Consider the following 18212-nt stretch of genomic DNA (forward strand, 5'->3'; position numbering starts at 1 on the left):
ATGCTGGGCGGGTTAAAATGATTTCTCAGCATAATAAAGCATAAAGACATGGATGGGAGAGTTTGCTTTGAATACTAACAATGAATTTTTAGGTGGTGCTCAGATGCAGTGCAGTTCCACTTTAAGTGGTAGCAGGGATGGGCAGCCTTGGTACCCTAGCTGTTGTGATGCTACAAGTCCCATGAGGCATTGCAAGACTGCCGGCCACAGGTGTGACTTGTGAAAGCATGATGGGGTTGGGCTGAGGTTGCCTACCACCAGATTCTTCATGGCAGGCTTACGTTGACACAACTGATTTAGTGGAGCTACACAATTGATCTCTTACCTTTCAGAGAAGGATCCATTCATGTTGCAGCACAGTGGCTAATTGGTTAGCACTTCCCCCAGGCAGCCCTAGGGTCCTTGGTTCAATTCCCAACCACGGCACCACCTGCCTGGAGTTTGCATGTTCTCCCTGTGCCTGTTTGGGTTTCCTCTGGGTACTCCGGTTTCTCCCACACTCCAAAGACATGCTGGTAGGTTAACTGGCTCCTGTCTAAATTGTCCCTAATATGTGTATGTACAGGGAAACTGCTATAGTGCGACATTCATCAACGTACGGAAGTGTTGTGGCACACTGGGGTGAGTGTGCCCTTTAAAAGCAGCTCCATGTAACCTGAGGGTGGTAGTTCTACCAAGGTCAGTCTGATGGGAAGGTGGGTTACCCAGAGCCTGTGTTCAGAGTCCACCTCTGTGTACTTTCAATATTCTTTTAAAAAGATTTTTTATTAGAATTTATAACAGAAAATAAAAGCTTTAATACCCACAGTAACAAGGTAGTCCCATGTGGGCATAATAAAGAATGCAATCTTATATAGGGTGTCCCTAAAGTCTGGACACAGACAAAAACATACCTCTTAGATTGTAAGCTTCCAGGATCGGGGCCCTCCTATCCCTCTTGTATTGAACTGTATTGTTGCTGTATTGTCTCCCGTTATATTGTAAAGTGCTGAGCAAACTGTTGGCACTATATAAATTCTGCAGGGGCGGAGTGACCATTTGAAAACTCGGCACTGCCCGAGGGCCCGGGGTCAGTAGGGGGCCCCATGAGATGGCCCTGGTACCTTTTTCATAGGCTTTTTTGAGTTTGGGGAAGGACACAGGGGCCCCATGATCCCCTATTGCCCAGGGGCCCCATGAGTTGTCAGTCCGCCCCTGAAATCCTGTATTATAAAAGTAATACAGTTAGTGACCGTGGCGTGGGGAGGGAGAGCCGTGGTGGTTGCAAAATGTAATGGGACACAGAAATTAGTCCTGCGTTGTCCCGAGTCCCACACTCTGCCTGACCATTGTTTGATCATGGAATTGGCTTCCCACTGCTGTGCTGCTTCTGCCACCCTGGGCCAGGCCATACTCCCAGCAGCGCTATCATCCTGGACCCAACCAATCCCAGTTCTGGCATTTCTGCAGCCTCCCGCTCTGTCCAGCTCATGTGTAGGGAGGGGAGCCAGCTACTCTCTAGCAGTGGGGGAAGAAGAGGCGGCACACTGCTCACACCAGACCCCCCCCCCCCCCCCACCAATCCGATCCTGGCCAGGTCCTCAGGAACATCGGGTGGTGTGCAGGGGATGTGATCGGAGCACTGTTTTCTCTTTCTCTTTTTCTAGGTCTGTTTTTTTACTCTTTCTCTTTGTCTTTCTCTATTTCTTTCTTTTTTTTTTTTTCTCTTTCACTCTTTCTCTTTTTCTGCTCCTTAACCACTTCCCACCCAGCCCATGTAGATAAACGGCCGGATGCGAGTGTTGCCGATGTGGGGGGATGTTTCTAAACGTTCCCCTGCATCCATTGCCTGTGCACTCTCCCTGGGAGCGCGCGGCACCGCGATCGGTGCACACTTCCGAATAGTAGTAAGCAAGATGTCACTTCCTGACATCATTGCTTACTACGTGTGAAATCTGTGAATGATCACAGAGGTCACATGGTACAGGGCTATTCACGACAGCCTTGTACCATGTGACAAGCTGTGACCAATCACAGCTCTCACATTATTTCTCAATGGCTGCAGGAATGCAGCCAGAGAGAAGGAGAAATTATTGCTTTTTACAGTCTTTATGGGTGTTGAAGCAATTGGTGTAAAAAAAAGAAATCCTTATCACTCCCCACAAGTAGTAGTGTCACTATGGTGACAGTATGTTAAAAAAAAAACATAAATAATAATATAAAATAGAAAAATAATTTTTGGTTATAAACTAATTTGGGTTATATTTTTTTTTTACTAAAAAGATAGATAAATTAATTTTGGCCAAGATTTATGAAGAAAGATTATTTGCAAAATTTTATAAGAAAAACACTTTTTTTTCAAAATGTTGGACTTTTTCATTTATATAGCAAAAAAATTAAAATCCAAGTGGTGAATAAATACCACCAAAATAAAGTTTTATCTGTCTCAAAAATATTCATATGGGTACAATGTTGCATGACCGCGCAATTGTCATTCAAAGTGTGATAGCACTGAAAGCTGAAAATTGGCCTGGACTGGAAGGGGGTGAAAGTGTCCGGACTGGAAGGGGGTGAAAGTGTCTGGACTTGAAGTGGTTAACTTCCTCTTTTTCTCTTTAACTCTCTCTATTACTTTATTTTTCTCTTTCTCTGTCTCTCTTTTTCTCTTTTTTTTTCTTTCTTTCTCTGTTTTTCTCTTGTTAGGGGGCACAAATTGCTTGCCTTGCCCAGGCACTGATAAACAACGCTACATCACTGGTTAGCAATACTTCCTATGTGTCCAGACTCTAGGTACACCCTGTACAAAGTGTGAAGGTACAAATGAAGAATGTAGTAATAAAACCTACATGATAGAATAACATGAAGTTACTATAGATTGACTGATTACTGGAGTCAAACTTGTCTCCATTGTAGCCTAATGGAGGTCAAGTTTTAAACAATTCAGTTAATAAACACATCAGTGTGTGATCCAGCCATTGTCAACCAGGGGTCCTATGGATGTTGCCTGGGATTTCTTGAGTTGAGATTAACTGCCCATCTGATACTGCTGGCATAGTTCCTGGTCCAATGCCACTTGCCAGCAACCATAACATGATACCAGTGATTTTTTTCAGCAGTCTGTAAGCCCTGGTCCCCTCCCAATGTGGCTTTGAAGTAGTGCAATTTCAAGGTTGCCGGTCAGTGTGGTTTCATGCGTGGCTTGCCGTCATCCATGCAACTTCATGCACAAATGTCAATGCAAGTCACACATGAAATCGCCAAAAATAGTGCAGGAACCTTTTTCAAAATCGGAGTCGCACCTATTGGAACGGTTCCATAGGCACAAATAGGGTGCAACCTATCATGATTTTGAACTGACAAATCACATTGGTGTGAACAGGGGCAAAGGGTGCATTCTTTCAGATCACCAATGTAAGGGACATTCTTCCCACTGACCCCATGAATTCGTTTTAGCAGGGGGTTCGCTAAGACCTGACACTTTCTCACCTTGTGATGCCATCTTGCTTCTCACACTACACAAAGAAGGTAAAGCCAGGCTGCCAACCATGGCAAAGGCATCAATGAGAGGGGATTCTCTTCCACACGATCCAACTGAAAATAAAATGGCCAGAGTCACACCTAAAATGTAAATAATACTGTGTAAAAAAAAAAAATGTGAGATACACTACGTGGCTAAATGTTTGTTGATATTTGACCATCACACCTATATAGGTTTAACATCCCGTTTTAAACCATGGGAAATTATATAATGTTGGACCCCCTTTGTGGCGATAACAGCCTCCATGTTTCTCAGAAGACTCTCCACAAGATTTCAGAGTGTGTCTGGGATTTTGTGCCCATTCAGCCAATAGAGTATTTGTGATGTTGAATGAGAAGACCTTGTTTGCAATCATTCAGTGTTCCAATATATTCCAAAGGTGCTCACTAGAGTTGAGGTCAGGGCTCCGTGAAGGCCAGTTGAGGTTCTCCACACCAAACCATGTCTTTATGGAACTGGTATGTATATGGCCCCAATCATGATGGAGCAGAAAAAAAAAGCCGTCCCCAAAATGTGGCCTTCCACAATGGTTGAAAGAGCACAATTGTCTGTAATGTCTTTGTATGTCGTTGCATTACCAGCATCCTTCACTAGAAACACCCGAACTCTAATTCAGAAGAATATGTACAGCCCCATAGTGTACATGGACTGGCTGAGTTCCTTTTTTATCTACAACTGTATAGTAATGTACATAAAGACTTCTCTGTATTTCTAGGGTGGTGGGTATGATCTAGATATCTTTGCTGAAAACCCAGATGATGATCTCCTCTGCTCAATATGCCATGGAGTACTGCGGTGTCCGGTCATGGTATCCTGTGGTCACATCTTCTGCAGGAAATGTATCTTACAATGGCTAAAGAGGTGAGCTCTTTATTGATATCATGTGATATCATGTGTTGTATTGAAGCTCTTCACACATGTCTGGGCTCTGCATACCCACATGGAAGAAAAATATATTTGAAATATATTTTAAAAATAATCTCCCCAAATATATTGCCATATATTTGAAATGCTACAATTTTGGCCATATTCAATACATTTAAAAATATATTTCAATAAATATATATATATACTGTATGATGAAATGCGTTTTTATTACAAAGTATATGAAGAATATATTTAAAATTATACATTTCACATATACTGTATGTCTTTAAAAATACAAATCTACATTTTTGGAATGCATTTACAAATATATGTAAAAATATGTTAAAATTACTTTTTTATATGTTAAAAAAAATCTTAAGAATATATTTAAAAAATATATATTTTTAAAATATATTTTCAGATTTTTTTGTAACATATAAAAAAGTTATTTTACCATATATTTTTACATGTATTTGTAAATGCATTCCAAAAATGTAGATTTGTATTTTTAAAGACATACAGTATATTTGAAATATATTTTTAAAAATATTTTTCAGATATTTTGCAATAAAAACACATTTCAACATGCAGTGTATATATATATATATACATATACACATATACACACAGTTCCCTGAATACAGAGGAAGCTAGGCAGACTAGCAGCACCTGAGCACACAGAGCAGACCTCACTAAATTATCCCAGCTCACCCAGTACAGTGAGCTACCTATGCTTTTCCCTAAAAATATGCCTGCAGAGTGACAACTAAATGTACCTATCAAAGACACAACTACTTATATCTATCTATCCCTAGCACCTACCTAGGAGGGTGCTACATGCATTATGGCAGCGGGAAGAGGAAAAAACTGGAGGCGCTGTTTACTTTTACCAGGTTGTTTATAACAAAATTTAGCATACAGCCTAACAATTGATATGGATTTTTAATCCTATTTTCAATATTGATTTTTATTCCAATTCTAATTAAAGTGTTACTAAACCCGCAACAGTACAATCAGTCTGTATATGCCGTAAAGCATGCTGGTTATACTCACTGTGGAACCTAAGGGGTTAATCCTCCACATTGTATAAAAATACTGTTTGATCCTGTCTTCTCTAATCCTCCCCTTCTTCTACTGTCCCAAATCCATCTGCTGATAGAAGAGAGCCTTGAGGGCAAGCTGCACATGCTCAGTTTGGTGTGTATTGCTAGAGAGTTTTTTTTTTTAATCTTTAGAGTGTTATGTGATCAGCACAGTCCAGAGTGTCAGGGGTCATGATACCTCATAGGACATTCAGAGGAGAATGAAAGCTCCTCCTAAAAGATTTAACCAGTCCTCAGCTGAACACTGATAGAATAGATAGGGCATTTAAGTGTTACTAAACCCACAAGACTAAATCAGTCTGTATATGCAGTAAAGCGTGCTTGTTATACTCACTGTGGAACCTAAGGGGTTAATTTTCAGCATTGCATAAAAAGATCCATTCTTCTTTGATCCTCCACTTTTTCCACAGTCCCCAATCCTTCTGCTGATAGAACAGAGTCTTGGGGGCAAGCTGCACATGCTTAGTTTGGTATGTATTGCTAGAGTTTTCTTTTTCTTTGGGAGGGTGCACAGGGCCAGTCAGACAGAGAGTCAGGGGTTATGCAGCCTCAATCAGGGGAGAATGAAAACTCCTCCTACAAGCTTTAACTAGTTCTCTGCTGGACACTGATAGAAGTCACAAGACTGCTCTATCTGCTTATGAGAAAAGGTATTCAGCAGTTTATATTTACTAAAATAATTGCATTTTCATGTTCTGTGTACTGTCTGAGACCAGATATAGTGATTGCAGGGTCCCGGGAGACCAGATATAGTGAATGCAGTGTCCAGGGAGACCAGATATAGTGAATGCAGGGTCCGGGGAGACCAGGTATAGTGAATGCAGGGTCTGGGGAGACCAGATATAGTGAATGCAGGGTCCGGGGAGACCAGATATAGTGAATGCAGGGTCCTGGGAGACCAGATATAGTGAATGCAGGGTCCAGGGAGATCAGATATAGTGAATGCGGGGTCCCGGGAGAGCGGATATAGTGAATGCAGGGTCCGGGGAGACCGGATATAGTGAATGCAGGGTCCGAGGAGACCAGATATAGTGAATGCTAGGTCCGGGGAGACCGGATATAGTGAAGGCAGGGTCCAGGGAGATCGGATATAGTGAATGCAGGGTCCGGGGAGACCGGATATAGTGAAGGCAGGGTCTAGGGAGATCGGATATAGTGAATGCAGGGTCCGGGGAGACCAGATATAGTGAATGCAGGGTCTGGAGAGACCAGATATAGTGAATGCAGGGTCTGCGGAGACCAGATATAGTGAATGCAGGGTCCGGGGAGACCAGATATACTGAATACAGGGTCCGGGGAGACCAGATATAGTGAATGCAGAGTCCGGGGAGACCGGATATAGTGAATGCAGGGTCCGGGGAGACCAGATATACTTAATACAGGGTCCGGGGAGACCAGATATAGTGAATGCAGGGTCCGGGGAGACCAGATATAGTGAATGCAGGGTATGGGGAGACCAGATATAGTGAATGCAGGGTCCAGGGAGGCTGGATATAGTGAATGCAGGGTCCGGGGTTTAGTAACACTTTAAAGATTCACACCTTTTTATATCTATAGTCATTTACCCTCCATAGTATGATTTTAATTAATTGCTCCTTGAGAATGGTTTAAAATACCTTTTCCTCTGAATGAAAATGCTGCGTCTTGCCCTCACCCTGCAGTGCTTTATGTTGGCAGAGCTGAGTAACAGCCACACCCTGCATGAATAAACAGTGTTATAATCAACTGTGCGTCTGCATTAGTTTTTCTCCTGCTCTTTGGTGGTATCTTGTGAAACTCCAGTCTTTTCTCCTATTCCAGGCAGCAGACCTGTCCCTGCTGTAGATCAGAGGTGAAGGGCAAATTATTTGTGCAGATGCACAAGCTGAAGAAGAGGATCAACCGTCTGCAAGTCAAGGTAAGGCCAAAGTCTGACCACTCACCTCTGTGCATGGGCCAGACTTATACTTGCTGCGCCCCCCAGTAGGCCAACTGTCTTGTGTTAGCCCCCTACCCCCATTCTAGTCAGCTGGCTAGACTTAAACTGGCCATACACTAGTAGGTGAACGTTTTGTACAAAAATTCTTATCATAAGATTCTTAGAACTTTCTTTCTTGCCATCAAGTGAGCTAATCTTGTTTGAAAGCCCTTAAAAGAGAATGAGATTCACAAAAACAAAACAATTATACTCACTTAGGTGGATGCAGCATCAATCCAAAGCTGCATATGTCCCCCACCACCTCTGCACTGAGAACTGAGTGATCAGACACCGCTGATTGCTCAGTTCTCCCCTCCACTCTGAGCAGAGATCGGTGATTGTCAGTCACCTCTATCTACTCTGCCCACCCGCCCAAGCTCACTGGAGCTCTGGAATGTGGAGGGGGCAGGAGTGGTTGGCTCAGGCTCTCAAAGGCTTGCCGAAAGACTGAACCAGGTGCTGGTCCAGGCTTCTGGGCAGATCTTGACCATATGGTCGGGATCTTTGCAGAGCCTTGCCCGACTCTGTGACATCAGCTGACAGCAGGCTTTATCCCATTGTCAGCTGAAAACAGGTCATAGGAGTGGAGAATGAACTGCACTCCTGTGGACCATAGGAGAAGTACAGCCAAAAGAGCTTCAGGCTCCATGTACACGGGACACTTCTGAACGATGGAAACTGACTGCTGGAAAATGTAGGTTAAAAAAATCTGTTTAGCCACATTTGCATATCGCGTTTAGAAGTGTTTTTTTAAAGATAACCTCAGGAGACCTTCCAAAATGCCCAGAATGCACTGAAAAACAGTAAAAATCAACTATTTCAGACATTTTGAGAGAAATAGAGAGAGCAGAAGCAGAGAGAGCAGTATGTGTTGAGATTAGCTGTCTTTTTTTGTGGTGTTTGGATGTGTTTCGGCTCATTTCTGTGCAGACATTATTGCAGCAGTGTCTAACATATTTTCTTTCATGCGAAACCTCAAAGTATGGTGTACCGGGTCCATTTGAGCATCTTTGCCCTGGGCACTGGATGACCTTGTCCCGGCACTGGTCCTCAGCTTCCTTTCCAGCAATGAGAACAGTGAGCAGCACAATAGTGACACCAGCAAATCTCCTGAGACTAGCAGTCAGAGACTGCAGTGCCTTAGATCTCACACTGCAGATACAAATACAGCTATGGGACTGTAGGCACAGGAGTGCCTAGGCACACTCACTTACCAAGCAGTACACTATTATTTTTCAGGATTCTAAAGAAAAGGCAACATTTTCAGGGTATTGCTTAGGCACAATTAACATTTCCTGATGTCCGCTATAACAAAATCGTCACTTTTTGAGTTTTGCTCACTTTAGTTTAAAGTGTTACTAAACCCCGGACCCTGCATTCACTATGTCTGGTCTCCCCGGACCCTGCATTCACTATATCTGGTCTCCCCAGACCCTGTATTCACTATATCTGGTCTCCCCGGACTCTACATTCACTATATCTGGCCTCCCCATACCCTGCATTCACTATATCCGGTCTATCCGAACCCTGCATGCACTATATCCGGTCTCCCCGGACCCTGCATTCACTATGTCTGGTCTCCCCGGACCCTGCATTCACTATATCTGGTCTCCCCAGACCCTGCATTCACTATATCTGGTCTCCCCGGACTCTACATTCACTATATCTGGCCTCCCCAGACCCTGCATTCACTATATCCGGTCTTTCCGAACCCTGCATTCACTATATCTGGTCTCCCCGGACCCTGCATTCACTATATCAGGTTTCCCCGGACCCTGCATTCACTATATCTGGTCTCCCCAGACCTTGCATTCACTATATCTGGTCTCCCCGGACCCTGCATTCACTATATCTGGTCTCCCCGGACCCTGCATTCACTATATCCGCTCTCCCCGGACCCTGCATTCACTATATCTGTTCTCCCCGGACCCTGCATTCACTATATCCGCTCTCCCCGGACCCTGCATTCACTATATCTGTTCTCCCCGGACCCTGCATTCACTATATCTGGTCTCCCCAGACCCTGCATTCACTATATCAGGTCTCCCCGGACCCAGCATTCACTATATCAGGTCTCCCCGGACCCTGCATTCACTATATTTGGTCTCCCCGGACCCTGCATTCACTATATCTGGTCTCCCACAGTACACTGAACAAGGAAATGCAATTATTTTAGTAAATATAAACTGCTAAATACCTTTGCTCATCAGCACTTAGAGCAGTCTTGTGACTTCAGCAGAGCACTGGTTAAAGCGTGTAGGAGGAGTTTTCATTCTGCTCTAGGAGGATGAAAACCCCCTGACCTCTGTCTGGTCAGTGCTGATTGGCCCTGTGGTGATCACATGGAACCTCCAAAGAAAAAAAAAACTCTCTAGCAATACACATTAAACTGAGCATGTGCATGTGGCTACAAGTTCAGTCTGTCTTATCAGGTGGACATTTGAATTTGAACAAGAGGAGGGGCAGAGAAGACAGGATCAAACAGCCTTTTTACACAATGTAGAGGAGTAACCCCTTAGGTTCCAAAGTGAGTATAACAAGCATGCTTTACTGCATATACAGCCTGATATTACTGTTGTGGGTTTAGTAACACTTTAAGTGATATATTATCTACCCTTCACCTGAAGTATACCTTAAAATCACATTGGTTACCCTAGGTTGCAAAATGTTTTTGTATTATCATTGATTTGTACATTAGTCATGCACGTGAAGTAATGTGTCCTCATGTATACTTTTTTTTAAAATTATTAGTGCCCTAATGAAGCCAACGGATGTCCCGCCATCTTTCCTCTGTCGCGGACTGAAGAGCATGCAGAGAGTTGCGCCTTTGGGCTGCTTTGTTGCTCCAACGAGGGCTGCCCCGCGGAGGTCCTGCGGAAGGACATTTGTGAGCACAGCCAGACCTGCCAGTATTGGCACGATATGTGTCACATGGGCTGCGGAACCTTGCTGACTCCCGCGAATCGAGACGAGCACAACTGCTACATGGAGCTGAAGGAGCTCTACAACAAACAGCTGCACAAGTTGCGCCAAAAGGCCCGACGGATAGAGAGTCTGACATCCCAGATGAACCGACAGATACAACTGCTCAGCGAGGGACTGGAGGGGGTACAAGCTGCCACCTCTACACAAGAAGCGCAATAGACCAGGCTGGCCTGGAGTAGATACATTGCTTGTGGCAGAATGTCTAAAACTTACATTATCCTACTGAGTTGGACCTTTAGTGCCCAGACCAGAGATATTTCACTATTAGTAATTCTGCTACTAGTATCAGTAATTCTGCTACTAGCAGTAAAGGGTTGATGGCCAACTGTCTGATATAGCCCATAGAGAGAACCTGTTGCTTTGACCATTCAAGACAAAATATCAGGTTTTCTTGACAGGCCACCCATCTAAGGATACTTTCCTTATCTGCCAACTTATACAGGGTTAATGACCTTCTCTCCTCCCTCCTGTGATATTGTTCCGGTGGCATCTTCACACCAAGCACTACATCCTGGGAGTAGAAGGAGAAAGTCAGATGTTCCTCCATACCCAGAAGTACGAGTATTACCAAGCACAAATGGAGTGGCGGCAGCACTGGAAAAGTAACTTATAAGTGGAGATGGGGTCCTGCCAATATAATGTGTCACTTTACCTAGAGATGGGGGCACCTTCCTTCTGGCAAGGCTGAGAGGAGTATTCCTTCAAGGCTGACAAGATTAGTGACAGTGGCAGTACTTTTGACAAAAGGTTGACTTCTGGGAGTAACATCCCCTGAGGCTGCACATCATGAATGGGATGAAGGGGTGGGGTAGCAGAAGTAATTCTGCTACTAGTAGTGAAGAGTTGATAGCCAACTATCTGATATAGCCCATAGAGAGAACCTGTTGCTTTGTCCATTCAAGACAAAATATCAGGTTTTCTTGACAGGCCACCCATCTATGGATACTTTCCTTATCTGTCAGCTTATACAGGGTTAATGACCTTCTCTCCTCCCTCACGTGATATTGTTCCGGAGGCATCTTCACGCCAAGCACTGCATCCTCGGAGTAGGAGGAGAAGGTCAGATGTTTCTCCATACCCAGGAGTATGGGTATTACCAAGCACAAATGGAGTGGCAGAGCAGCACTGGGAAAGTAACCTGTAAGTGGAGATGGGGTCCTGCCAATATAACTTGTCACTTTACCTAGAGATGGGGGCACCTTCCTTCTACAACAGGCACATGTCAGAAATATGAAATGTTGGGTTTACATATTCTTTAATTCCTGTTGCCAATGCATAAAAACACATGTACCACACCATATGGAAGAAAAATATATTGTAAAAATATTCTTCCCAAATATATTGCCATATATTTGAAATGTTACAATTTTGGCCATTTTCAATATATTTCAAAATATAAGTCAATAAATATATATATATACCGGTATATACTGTATGTTGAAATGCGCTTTTATATACTGTGTGTCTTTAAAAACACAAATCTACAATTTTGGAATGCATTTACAAATATATGTAAAAATAGATGTTAAAATGACTTTTTTATATGGTAAAAAAAATCTGAAAAATATATGTTTAAAAAATATATTTTTTAAGTATATTCTTCAGATTTTTTTAACATATAAAAAAGTAATTTTAACATATATTTTTACATATATTTGTAAATGCATTCCAAAACTGTAGATTTGTATTTTTAAAGACATACAGTATATTTGAAATGTATATTTTTCATAGATTTTGTAATAAAAGCGCATTTCAACATGCAGTATATATATATATAGATAGAGATATATATAGATAGAGATATATATATAGATATATATATAGATATATATATTTATTGAAATATATTGAATATGGCCAAAATTGTAGCATTTAAAATATATGGCAATATATTTGGGAAGAATATTTTAAAAATATATTTCAAATATATGTTTCTTCCATGTGGAACCACTGACTTCTATGGGGACACCCTATGCACAAAAATGCTAAAAAAAAGCTGACAAGTTACATTTTTCAAAACGCAATGCAGTGCCGTGGTGAGATGGGGACTGACACAATCTTTATTATGGAGAAGTTGGACACCTTGAAGCACGTGCATTAAAATGTAACAATGTAAATAGGCGGATAACCATCCAGAGGTCTGAGCAGGGATCAAAGCAATTATCTGGTTGGTATGGACAACGCCTCTACCTGTTTGATTCTAATGTAGCTTTACTACATTAGCCCAGGGGCGGACTGACCATTCGGAAACTCGGGCACTGCCCGAGGGCCCGGGATCAGTAGGGGGCCCCATGAGATGCCCCTGGTACCTTTTTCATAGGCTTTTTTGAGTTTGGGCAAGGACACAGGGGCCCCATGATCCCCTATTGTCCGGGGGCCCCATGAGTTGTCAGTCCGCCCCTGCGTTAGCCCCACAGTTATTAAAGTAGCAGGAAACTCCCTTGTGCCATTTTTACCTACAGATACGTTTATAATAAAGCTTCCCTGTAGATAAAATGAATATCTCCTGAACATACACCGTTTAGGAGATATTCCAGAGAGCAGCAGCTGGTGACGTCATCATGGCAAGTGTTCTGAAGGAACAGCATACCTGTGCTCAGGGCACAACATCTCGGCTTGGCCAATCAAACGGCTGGAGCTCGCAAACCCAGAAGACCAGTTGAAGATGGAATCCTTATCAGCGGTGACAGGGTGCCGCTGGAGGGATCCATTCTAAAGGTAAGTCTGACACAATGTACTAGTATGCAGTGCATACTAACACATTTGTCCTTTCGCTGCCAGGTGTGTACACGGTGCGGACGTGACAGCGGGGCAAGGTTCACACCTAAGTGTTTCTTGCAGCGTTTTGCAGAAACGCAGTACAGTCCATTTAACATGATTCCCTATGGGACATGTTCACATCTCTGCGTTTTTGCCCGGTGCGTTTTTTGGAAAGGGTCAGGGACTTTTTTGAACGCAAAAAGTTGCGTTTTTGGTTCTATAGACTGCACTGGAAATGCTGCAGAAAAGCATGTATTTGATGCGTTTTTGCCGTGTTTTGATGCGTTTTGTGTTTTAAATCTGACTAGCAACAAGAAAAAAAGAAACGCAAAACGCAGGTGCAAAAAAATGCAAAATACAAAGCACGCAATGCAGAAACGACTCAACCTGCATAGGTGTGAACCTAGCCTGAAACACAATCCAGTGGCTGCAGCTACCAGGATTGTGTCTGTAACTGACAGGCAGACTCCTGCCTGTCAGGTGGAAGCATTCAGGCAGCTGCGCTGCCGCCGATTGCCTCCACAGCCCCCCGGTAACGGTGCCCCCGCCAGTGCGCGCTCCCGCCATGTATTCCAGGCTCCACTGGCCCATCTGTGGAGGGGAGAGAGGAGAGCAGACACATCTGCTCTCCTCCCCTTCTTACTGTGACCCAGAAAGTGACGTATGTGATGTCACTTTTGGGTCCCCACTGTCACTATTTTAGCCGGGGAGGAATGCTTTGCAATGTAAGCTCCATTGCAATACATCCAGTGGAGCCCAGAGGAGACATGCAGACCCTGCATATCTCATTAAAGTGAACCTGTCACCTAAAATCATCACATAGGGGACTTTGTGTCCTCTATATGATGAAAAAAAAAAGTTAAGTAAAAAAAAAAATGTTTTTATTGCAAAAACATAAAGTTGCACTCAAGCACATAGCATCCCCCCCAAAAAAAAAAGTTTGAGGGCCCCCACGCCTACATATATGCACATATGAACATAAACGCATGTGTCGGGGTTGCCTACACATTAAAACATTGATTGCGATACACATGTTATATATCGGCACGCACGCCGGAATGAGAGCAATAATTCCAGCAGAAGACCTCCTTCGTAACTCTAAATTGATGACCTCTAGGGACTTTTACAGCATCGCTTATAAATGTAGGGTACTGAAGGTTGTTGCCATTTCATTGACACACAAAATTTAAGGTTTGACTTGTTGGGTATCTATTTACTCAGCACAACCTCGTTTTTTATATTTTACCAAAAATTTGGGTAATTTATTGCATTTTTTGTTTGCCCTAAAATTCACTTTTTAGTGTGTTTTTTACTGAAATTTTGCATTTCCTAGACCTTTGTGGTAATATCGTGTGACATAAAAAATTGGAACTATCACTATTTTATTCTCTAGGGTGTCTGCTTACAGAAAATATGTGATTTTGTGTAATCTTCAGGCCTAAATAAAAACGTGTGCAAAAAATGCAAAAATGGCTCTGGCATTGAAAGCGTTAAGCCTGCAGGGGGGACCCTTTATTATTTTTGTAACCTTACTACTGCTTTTAAACTGAATTCTAGTTATGCATATTTTTGTATAGTTATATTGGACCAGCTTGGACCAATGTAAGTATGTGGGTGCCATACCTGGCCAATCCCTGTGAAAGCTGGAAATCAATGTAGCAGGCAAATGCAAAACGTTTACTGATGAGATGAGGTGGAGAGGCGCGTGGTGACGCAACATTCTTCACCTTGTCCAATCAGAGAAAACTTATAATTCATCAAGGGAAATGTAAATGTTCTCTGAATGCTGAGTGAGCGACCTCCTGAGTTCAGTAAACAGCAGGGCTTCCGCTCACACCGGCAGGACCCTGAAGCTAGTGGTGATCACTGGAATAGTGATGCCAGATAATTCCATTACAGGGATCCCACAGGCAGGGGCGGACTGACCATTTGGAAACTCGGGCACTGCCCGAGGGCCCGGGGTCAGTAGGGGGCCCCATGAGATGCCCCTGGTACCTTTTTCATAGGCTTTTTTGAGTCTGGGCAAGGACACAGTGGCCCCATGAATCCCCTATTGCCCGGGGGCCCCATGAGTTGTCAGTCCGCCCCTGCCCACAGGTATGGCTCCAACATCCTTACATGGGTCCAATCTTGTCCAACATAACGACAAAAAAATCTCCATACCTGTAATATGGTTTCAATAACATCTTGTATGCAAGAAAATGGATGTTTATGGCAGCCAATCAGGTTTTAGCATTCATAGCGCAGGATAGCAAGTGACAGCAGCCATTGGATCACTGTTTGTAGGACTCATTCACATCAGAAGGCAGTGGGACCTCTACCCACTATCGGGCGACTCAGTGGTATTTAATTTATTTTTTATTACTTTTTAATACAAAAAACCTGCGTACTGTGCTCAGATGTAATCCTTGTTTGGAGTGCAGAGAGAAGAAAAGGAAAAAAACATTATTAGAAATATTATATAGTCTGGAAGGTTTTACCTGTGTGATGCAGCATGATCGTTTGTAATAAAAATCTCCATCATCCTCATTGCACTCGGTCTGCTAAATTGTTCCCTTTCTGTCGAATAAATCAATGTGTGAATGGCGGTCAGGCACACGCCGTACGATTGCTGAATATTGCCTGTCCTTTCCATGAACCGCACCTCCAACACATTTACAACTTGTGTACTGAGAGAAATGTGGAGGATGCCATTGCAGGATTGCTTCTGAAAATACCAACTACCTGGCTGTCTCTGGCAAGAATACTTTCTGAGCCACTGATCTGGAACAAGACTGTCACAACTAAAGTCAAAGCCTGGCAGGTTAGTGACCGGTAAAGTACTAAAGATATTGGATCAGCATGACAGCCAAGCAAACAGCATTTTCAAAAGAAAAGGTTAATAATGGCAGCTTATATTCCCCCAGGTTTCCTGAAAACTCTATGGCAACAGGGAGTCATATATGTATGCTGCGATATACTCAGGGGCGGACTGACAACTCATGGGGCCCCCGGGCAATAGGGGATCATGGGGCCCCTGTGTCCTTGCCCAAACTCAAAAAAGCCTATGAAAAAGGTACCAGGGGCATCGCAGGGGGCCCCCTACTGACCCCGGGCCCTCGGGCAGTGCCTGAGTTTCCAAATGGTCAGTCCGCCCCTGCATATACAATACATACAGCGGGTAACATAGGAATTGAACGAGTCACCATTTTTCTCAGTAAATATATTTCTAAAGGTGCCATTGACATGAAATTTTAACAACCCATGCAATCCATACATACAAAAAAAAACAAAACAAATAGGTTCAGAAATGTATGTGTAATAAAATGGAATGACACAGGGAAAAAGTATTGAACACACTAACTGAAATTTATTTAATACTTCGTACAAAATCCTTTGTTGGTAATGACAGCTTCAAGACTCCTCCTGTATGGAGAAACTAGTCGCATGCATTGCTCAGGTGTGATTTTGGCCAATTCTTCCACACAAACAGTCTTCAAATCTTGAAGGTTCCGTGGGCTTTTTCTATGAACTCTGATCTTTAGTTCTTTCTATAGATTTTCTATTGGATTCAAGTCAGGTGATTGGCTGGGCCATTTTAGCAGCTTTATTTTCTTGGAATTGGTTCTTGTAACCAATTGAGAGTTTAGTTGGCTTTGTATTTGGGATCATTGTCTTGCTGAAATGTCCGCACTCATTTCATCTTTATAATCCAGCAGATTTTTATCAAGAATGTCTTGGTACATTTCTCCATTCATCCTTTCTTCAGTGATATGAAGTTTGCCAGTACCGTATGCTGAAGAACAGCCCCACACCATGATACTCCCACCTCCATGCTTCACTGTTGGGATGGTGTTTTTGGGGTGATGTGCAGTGCCATTTAACCTTCAAGCATGGTGTGTATTATGGCATCCAAAGAATTCAATTTTGATCTCATCTGACCAGACTATATCCTCCCAGTATTTCACAGACTTGTCTAAACGTTGTGCAGCAAACAATAAACAAACTTCAACATACTTTTTCTTCAGCAATGGAGTCCTGCGTGGTGTCCATACATACAGGCCATCGTGGTGAGTGCATTACTTTGTCTGAAACAATTGTACCTGCTAATTCCAGGTCTTTCTAAAGCTCTCCATAAGTGGTCCTTGGCTCTTGGACATCTCTTCTGACCATTCTGTTCACTCTTCTTTCAGAAATCTTGTGAGGAGCACCTGGTTATAGAAGGTTTATAGTAAAATTATGTTCTTTCCATTTCCAGATTATGGCCCCAACAGTGCTCACTGGAACATTCAGAAGATTAGAACTCCTTCTGTAACCAATGCCATCAGTATGTTTTGCAACAATAAAGTTGCAAAGATCTCGAGAGAGCTCTTCGCTCTTACCCATCATGACATGTTTCTTGCGTGACACCTTGGTCATGAGGCCATCAGTTGAGACTGAACCAGCTGATATTAATTTGCACTGACAAGAGGCTGGATTGCTTTCTAATTACTGATAGATTTCAGCTGGTGTCTTGGCTTTCCATGCTTTTTTGCGCCTCCCTTTCTTCATGTGTTCTATACTTTTTCCCTGTGTCCTTCCATTTTATTACATATAACTTAGTTTCTGAACTATTTGTTTTGGTTTCTTTGTATGTATGGATTGCACGGGTTGTTACCGACATGTGGTGAACATTTCATGTCAATAGTACCTTTAGAAATATACACACGCACACACACACCAGTCAGCCATAACTTTATGACCACCCACCTAATATTGTGCCACCAAAACAGACCCATGGCGGTATGGACTCCACTAGAACTCTGAAGGTATGCTGTGGTATCTGGCACCAAGCTGTCCTTCGCAGATCCTTTAAAGGGTAACTCCGCTTTTGTGGGGAAAAAAATCAGCAAATTAAAAAAAATAATAATACAGCGTATACAACTGTGACTCAAGTCGGTGGGTGGGCCTTAATGCTTCTTACCGTACTGAGAGTTCGCTCCCTGCACACTCCCAGCATGGTAGCCAGCGGGGATCAGTAAAGATTGCATACTTGCAATCGGGA

At 43.0% G+C, this 18212-nt stretch overlaps 1 protein-coding gene across 1 annotated transcript; it reads left to right on the plus strand.

Moving 5' to 3' along the window:
• The first annotated feature begins 4236 nt into the window (after nt 1-4236).
• On the plus strand, nt 4237-11881 carry RNF151 (ring finger protein 151). Its single transcript, XM_089682089.1, has 3 exons — nt 4237-4378; nt 7288-7384; nt 10196-11881. Exons 1-3 carry the CDS (start codon nt 4323-4325, stop codon nt 10586-10588), a joined length of 546 nt encoding a protein of 181 aa, XP_089538215.1. The 5' UTR covers nt 4237-4322; the 3' UTR covers nt 10589-11881.
• The last annotated feature ends 6331 nt before the right edge of the window (nt 11882-18212 follow it).

The sequence above is a fragment of the Staurois parvus genome, unplaced genomic scaffold (genome assembly GCF_062004578.1).
Source record: "Staurois parvus isolate SC_StPar_1 unplaced genomic scaffold, SC_StPar_1.0 ptg000285l, whole genome shotgun sequence".
Classification (NCBI taxonomy): Eukaryota; Metazoa; Chordata; class Amphibia; order Anura; family Ranidae; genus Staurois; species Staurois parvus.

Bases quoted from the DNA above. Each gene is read 5' to 3' on its own strand.
- RNF151 (XM_089682089.1), top strand. From the start codon at position 4,323: ATGGTATCCTGTGGTCACATCTTCTGCAGGAAATGTATCTTACAATGG. The intron at 4,379-7,287 runs GTGAGCTCTTTA...CTCCTATTCCAG, and splicing joins ATCTTACAATGGCTAAAGAG to GCAGCAGACCTGTCCCTGCT. The intron at 7,385-10,195 runs GTAAGGCCAAAG...TAAAATTATTAG, and splicing joins TCAACCGTCTGCAAGTCAAG to TGCCCTAATGAAGCCAACGG.